Source organism: Oncorhynchus mykiss, chromosome 4 (assembly GCF_013265735.2).
Source record: "Oncorhynchus mykiss isolate Arlee chromosome 4, USDA_OmykA_1.1, whole genome shotgun sequence".
NCBI lineage: Eukaryota > Metazoa > Chordata > Actinopteri > Salmoniformes > Salmonidae > Oncorhynchus > Oncorhynchus mykiss.
The window spans coordinates 39,415,001-39,422,500 of NC_048568.1; the positions used below are offsets into that span (position 1 = coordinate 39,415,001).

The 7,500-nt window shown below is 45.9% G+C and overlaps 1 protein-coding gene across 3 annotated transcripts in view; it reads right to left on the bottom strand.

The window, feature by feature from the left end:
* LOC110522614 (zinc finger protein DPF3) overlaps positions 1-7,500 on the bottom strand; it is a 48,137-nt gene that overhangs the window by 21,156 nt on the left and 19,481 nt on the right. For 2 of the 3 annotated variants that reach the window (XM_036976255.1, XM_036976257.1), the window contains exon 2: positions 1,681-1,841. In XM_036976255.1, coding sequence (XP_036832150.1) covers positions 1,681-1,841 — 161 coding nt within the window. Of the gene's footprint in view, positions 1-1,680; positions 1,842-1,990; positions 2,135-7,500 lie in introns of those variants that run through there. The other variant, XM_036976256.1, reaches the window with a different exon arrangement.

A 7,500-nucleotide genomic window follows, 5' to 3' on the forward strand; every position in this document is an offset into this window, starting at 1 on the left:
AGCACTCACGTCCGTAGCCATGAAGTGCTTTGAAAGGCTGGTAATGGCTCACATCAACACCATTATCCCGGAAACCCTAGACCCACTCCAAATTGCATACCGCCCCAACAGATCCACAGATGATGCAATCTCTATTGCACTCCACACTGCCCTTTCCCACCTGGACAAAAGGAACACTTATGTGAGAATGCTATTCATTGACTACAGCTCAGCGTTCAACACCATAGTACCCTCAAAGCTCATCACTAAGCTAAGGATCCTGGGACTAAACACCTCCCTCTGCAACTGGATCCTGGACTTTCTGACAGGCCGCCCCCAGGTGGTGAGGGTAGGTAGCAACACATCTGCCACGCTGATCCTCAACACTGGAGCTGCCCAGGGGTGCGTGCTCAGTCCCCTCCTGTTCTCCCTGTTCCCCCACGCCTGCATGGCCAGGCACAACTCCAACACCACCATTAAGTTTGCAGACGACACAACAGTGGTAGGCCTGATCACTGACAATGACGAGACAGCCTATAGGGAGGAGGTCAGAGACCTGGCCGGATGGTGCCAGAATAACAACCTATCCCTCAACGTAACCAAGACTAAGGAGATGATTGTGGACTACAGGAAAAGGAGGACCGAGCACACCCCCAGTCTCATCGCGGGGCTGTTGTGGAGCAGGTTGAGAGCTTCAAGTTCCTTGGTGTCCACATCAATAACAAATTAGAATGGTCCAAATACACCAAGACAGTCGTGAAGAGGGCACGACAAAGCCTATTCCCCCTCAGGAAACTAAAAAGATTTGGCATGGGTCCTGAGATCCTCAAAAGGTTCTACAGCTGCAACATCGAGAGCATCCTGACCGGTTGCATCACTGCCTGGAATGGCAATTCCTCGGCCTCTGACCGCAAGGCACTACAGAGCGTAGTGCGTACGGCCCAGTACATCACTGGGGCTAAGCTGCCTGCCATCCAGGACCTCTAAGCCAGGCGGTGTCAGAGGAAGGCCCTAAAAATTGTCAAAGACCCCAGTCATAGACTGTTCTCTCTACTACCACATGGCAAGCGGTACCGGAGTGCCAAGTCTAGGACAAAAAGGCTTCTCAACAGTTTTTACCCCAAGCCATAAGACTCCTGAACAGGTAATCAAATGGCTACCCAGACTATTTGCATTGTGTGCCTCCCCCCAACCCCTCATTTTACACTGCTGCTACTCTCTGTTTATCATAAATGCATATTCACTTTAACTATACATTCATGTACATTCTACCTCAATTGGGCCGACCAACCAGTGCTCTCGCACATTGGCTAACTGGGCTATCTGCATTGTGTCCCACAACCTGCCAACTCCTCTTTTACGCTACTGCTACTCTCTGTTCATCATATATGCATAGTCACTTTAACCATATCTACATGTACATACTGCCTCAATCAGCCTGACTAACCGGTGTCTGTATGTAGCCTCGCTACTTTTATAGCCTCGCTACTGTATACAGCCTCGCTACTGTATACAGCCTCGCTACTGTATATAGCCTCGCTACTGTATACAGCCTGTCTTTTTACTGTTGTTTTATTTCTTTACCTTTTTTGCACTATTGGTTAGAGCCTGTAAGTCAGAATTTCACTGTAAGGTCTAAACCTGTTGTATTCGGCTCACGTGACAAATAAACATTGTTTTGCCTGCCTGCAGTTCACCCACCTGGCCCGCGGTGGCGCTGTTCCATCCAGATGTAGCAGTTGTTCTGGGCCACGCCAGTTTGGTTGTCCAGGAAGGGCATACGGACGCTTCGCTCGGCACACAGACGGGCGTTGTAGCTGCGACAGTGTTCTATGGCCTCCCGGTAGAACTGGTCACCTAGCCTACAGACACAAGAGAACAGAGACAGTTTTAGTTAACTTGGTTAGGTTAACTAGGTAAGCTTAGCTTAGTAGGCTAAAGTGATTGAGGAAGCAGCTGGAACGGGCCTTAAACCTGCTGCCAAATGTCCAGACCTCTTAATCTATCTTACATATTGGGATGCTACTTGTCTTCAGCTCACTCACGTTCATTTGGCATGCTAGAGCTATCTTAGCTAAACATATTCCCTCCGTCTCAGTCAGAGCACACAGCTGCCGTTGAGCCATCCTGCTACCAAGACATGCCCTCTGAATACCAACATTGTTAGGGTTGTTTATTAGCACGGAGACGTGCTGAGTTACTCTGTACGCATCAGCAGGCCTGGTCCAGCTGGCCAGAATAAATCAAAAGTGTGTCGTAGGCAGCTTTGGGAAAGTCACAGCACCCCTGTGGCTTGGTGACTATGCATTACAAACACACTCCATTATCCTAACGTAGTTCACCAACCCATAGAAAACCATTCTAACCAATTGAAAAACAGGAAACAGGAAACCAATCAACTCCATTATCCTAATGTATTTCAACAACTTATAGGAAACCATTCTAACCAATTTAAAAATAGGAAACAGGAAACCAATCAACTCCATTATCCTAATGTATTCCTCTATCCTAATGTATTTCTACAACCTATAGTAAACCATCTAACCGATTGAAAGACGGAGAAACACACTGTGGGAAGATTTTACTGTCCAAAAACACTCAGCAAAAAAATAAACGTCCTCTCACTGTCAACTGTGTTTATTTTCAGCAAACTTAACATGTGTAAATATTTGTATGAACATAATAAGATTCAACAACTGAGACATAAACTGAACAAGTTCCACAGACATGAAATGGAATAATGGAATAATGTGTCCCTGAACAAAGGGGGGGTCAAAATCAAAACTAACATTCAGTATCTGGTGTGGCCACCAGCTGCATTTACCTCTCTTGGGTAGTATTTTCACCTCCGGATGAAAATTAAAGTAAACTGCCTGTTATTCAGGCCCAGAAGCTATGATATGCATATTGGTAGATTTGGATAGAAAACACTCTAAAGTTTCTAAAACTGTTAAAATAATGTCTGTGAGTATAACAGAACTGATATGGCAGGCGAAACCCAGAGGACAAACCATCCGGGGGGGGAATTGAGGTCATAGGATTTTCCATTTGTTTCCTTGGGACACCCTTATTATTAGGAACCTGGTTGCAGTTCCTATGGCTTCCACTAGATGTCAACAGTCTTTAGAAATTGTTTGATGTTTTTCTTTTGAGAAATGAAGAAGTAATGCAATTCATTGTAAGTGTCGCTCCAGGTGGACTCTACTGTTTTGATGCGAGTATACTGGAGCGTACTTCACGTTATTTTTATCCGGTATTGAAAACAGTTTATTCCATCTTAAATTGTATAGATTATTTACGTTTTAGGGTACCTGAGGTTGGATTAGGAACGTTGTTTGAAATGTTTGGACCAAGTTTACAGGTAACTTATTAGATACTTTGTAGGCATGTTGGGCGAGTTGAAACCGGTGTATTTCTGAATCAAATGCGCCAAATAAATTGACATTTTTGGGAAATAAAGAAGTACATTATCGAACAAAAGGACCATTTGTGATGTAGCTGGGACCTTTTGGAGTGCCAACAGAAGAAGATCTTCAAAGGTAAAGCATGAATTATATCGCTATTTTTGACTTTTGTGGCGCACCTGCCTGGTTGAAATATGATTTTCATGTGTTTGTATGCGGGGCACTGTCCTCAGATAATAGCATGTTTTGCTTTCGCCGTAAAGCATTTTTGAAATCTGACACAGCGGCTGGATTAACAAGAAGTTAAGGTTTATTTTGATGTATAACACATATATTTTCAACAATGTTAAATATTTGAATTTGGTATTTTTGAATTTCGAGCTCTGCAATTTCCCCGGGTGTTGGCCAGGTGGGACGCTACTGTCCCACCTGCCTATAAGAAGTTAAGTACTGCAGTGCATCTCCTCCTCATAAACTGCACCAGATTTGCCAGTTCTTGCTGTGAGATGTTACCCCACTCTTCCACCAAGGCACTTGCAAGTTCTCAGACATTTCTGGGGGGAATGGCCCTAGCCCTCACCCTCCAATCCAACAGGTCCCAGACGTTGAGATCCGGGCTCTTCGCTGGCCATGGCAGAACACTGACATTCCTGTCTTGCAGAAAATCACACACAGAACAAGCAGTACGGCTGGTGGCATTGTCATGCTGGAGGGTCATGTCAGGATGAGCCTGCAGGAAGGATACCACATGAGGGAGGAGGATGTATTCCCTGTAACGCACAGCGTTGAGATTGCCTGCAATGACAACAAGCTCAGTCCGATGATGCTGTGACACACCGCCCCAGACCATGTCAGACCCTCCACTGCTCAGGTGCTCGCGTTCCCTTAACATTAACAAGACAGTGAAAGCAGACCGATGCTCACATGGAACACTACAAGCAAAAGAATATGAAAAAATGAACAAAACTCACATTTATAGTTTAGGAAATAAACCAAAACTTGTTTCTCACAGTGTAGTAGGAAGTTGTGAACACTGCAAACAACGTTTCCACTCGGAGAATGAGAACGGTACATGACCGAAGGCCTAATTAGTAATACAAAGCATTAACATATATTAATGCAACCAAATAACAGGGATTAACGGTTACGGTACATTTACTACTGGTCACATATGAGACGGGGAATCGATCAAAATAAACAATCAAAAGGGCAAACAATGAAACAATGAATAGTCCAGACAGAGTCCCCTGCTTACTGATGGAATAGTCCAGACAGAGTCCCCTGGTTACTGATGGAATAGTCCAGACAGAGTCCCCTGCTTACTGATGGAATAGTCCAGACAGAGTCCCCTGCTTACTGATGGAATAGTCCAGACAGAGTCCCCTGGTTACTGATGGAATAGTCCAGACAGAGTCCCCTGGTTACTAATGGAATAGTCCAGACAGAGTCCCCTGGTTACTGATGGAATGAATAGTCCAGACAGAGTCCCCTGGTTACTGATGGAATAGTCCAGACAGAGTCCCCTGGTTACTAATGGAATAGTCCAGACAGAGTCCCCTGGTTACTAATGGAATGAATAGTCCAGACAGAGTCCCCTGGTTACTGATGGAATAGTCCAGACAGAGTCCCCTGGTTACTAATGGAATAGTCCAGACAGAGTCCCCTGGTTACTGATGGAATAGTCTAGACAGAGTCCCCTGGTTACTGATGGAATAGTCCAGACAGAGTCCCCTGGTTACTAATGGAATAGTCCAGACAGAGTCCCCTGGTTACTAATGGAATAGTCCAGACAGAGTCCCCTGGTTACTAATGGAATGAATAGTCCAGACAGAGTCCCCTGGTTACTGATGGAATAGTCCAGACAGAGTCCCCTGGTTACTGATGGAATAGTCCAGACAGAGTCCCCTGGTTACTGATGGAATAGTCCAGACAGAGTCCCCTGGTTACTGATGGAATGAATAGTCCTGGCAGAGTCCCCTGGTTACTGATGGAATGAATAGTCCTGGCAGAGTCCCTAGTGCAGACAGAGTCCCCTGGTTACTGATGGAATGAATAGTGCAGACAGAGTCCCTTGGTTACTGATGAAATGAATAGTCCAGACAGAGTCCCCTGGTTACTAATGGAATAGTCCAGACAGAGTCCCCTGGTTACTAATGGAATGAATAGTCCAGACAGAGTCCCCTGGTTACTGATGGAATAGTCCAGACAGAGTCCCCTGGTTACTGATGGAATAGTCCAGACAGAGTCCCCTGGTTACTAATGGAATAGTCCAGACAGAGTCCCCTGGTTACTGATGGAATAGTCCAGACAGAGTCCCCTGGTTACTGATGGAATAGTCCAGACAGAGTCCCCTGGTTACTAATGGAATAGTCCAGACAGAGTCCCCTGGTTACTGATGGAATGAATAGTCCAGACAGAGTCCCCTGGTTACTAATGGAATAGTCCAGACAGAGTCCCCTGGTTACTAATGGAATGAATAGTCCAGACAGAGTCCCCTGGTTACTGATGGAATAGTCCAGACAGAGTCCCCTGGTTACTGATGGAATAGTCCAGACAGAGTCCCCTGGTTACTGATGGAATAGTCCAGACAGAGTCCCCTGGTTACTGATGGAATGAATAGTCCTGGCAGAGTCCCCTGGTTACTGATGGAATGAATAGTCCTGGCAGAGTCCCTAGTGCAGACAGAGTCCCCTGGTTACTGATGGAATGAATAGTGCAGACAGAGTCCCTTGGTTACTGATGAAATGAATAGTCCAGACAGAGTCCCCTGGTTACTGATGGAATAGTCCAGACAGAGTCCCCTGGTTACTCATGGAATAGTCCAGACAGAGTCCCTTGGTTACTGATGAAATGAATAGTCCAGACAGAGTCCCCTGGTTACTGATGGAATGAATAGTCCAGACAGAGTCCCCTGGTTACTGATGGAATAGTCCAGACATAGTCCCCTGGTTACTGATGGAATGAATAGTCCAGACAGAGTCCCCTGGTTACTGATGGAATGAATAGTGCAGACAGAGTCCCCTGGTTACTGATGGAATGAATAGTCCAGACAGAGTCCCCTGGTTACTGATGGAATGAATAGTCCAGACAGAGTCCCCTGGTTACTGATGGAATGAATAGTCCAGACAGAGTCCCCTGGTTACTGATGGAATGAATAGTCCAGACAGAGTCCCCTGGTTACTGATGGAATGAATAGTCCAGACAGAGTCCCCTGGTTACTGATGGAATGAATAGTCCAGACAGAGTCCCCTGGTTACTGATGGAATGAATAGTCCAGACAGAGTCCCCTGGTTACTGATGGAATGAATAGTCCAGACAGAGTCCCCTGGTTACTGATGGAATGAATAGTCCAGACAGAGTCCCCTGGTTACTGATGGAATGAATAGTCCAGACAGAGTCCCCTGGTTACTGATGGAATGAATAGTCCAGACAGAATCCCCTGGTTACTGATGGAATAGTGCGGACAGAGTCCCCTGGTTACTGATGGAATGAATAGTCCTGGCAGAGTCCCCTGGTTACTGATGGAATGAATAGTCCAGACAGAGTCCCCTGGTTACTGATGGAATGAATAGTCCAGACAGAGTCCCCTGGTTACTGATGGAATGAATAGTCCAGACAGAGTCCCCTGGTTACTGATGGAATGAATAGTCCAGACAGAGTCCCCTGGTTACTGATGGAATGAATAGTCCAGACAGAGTCCCCTGGTTACTGATGGAATGAATAGTCCAGACAGAGTCCCCTGGTTACTGATGGAATGAATAGTCCAGACAGAGTCCCCTGGTTACTGATGGAATGAATAGTCCAGACAGAGTCCCCTGGTTACTGATGGAATGAATAGTCCAGACAGAGTCCCCTGGTTACTGATGGAATAGTCCAGACAGAGTCCCCTGGTTACTGATGGAATAGTCCAGACAGAGTCCCTTGGTTACTGATGAAATGAATAGTCCAGACAGAGTCCCCTGGTTACTGATGGAATGAATAGTCCAGACAGAGTCCCCTGGTTACTGATGGAATAGTCCAGACATAGTCCCCTGGTTACTGATGGAATGAATAGTCCAGACAGAGTCCCCTGGTTACTGATGGAATGAATAGTGCAGACAGAGTCCCCTGGTTACTG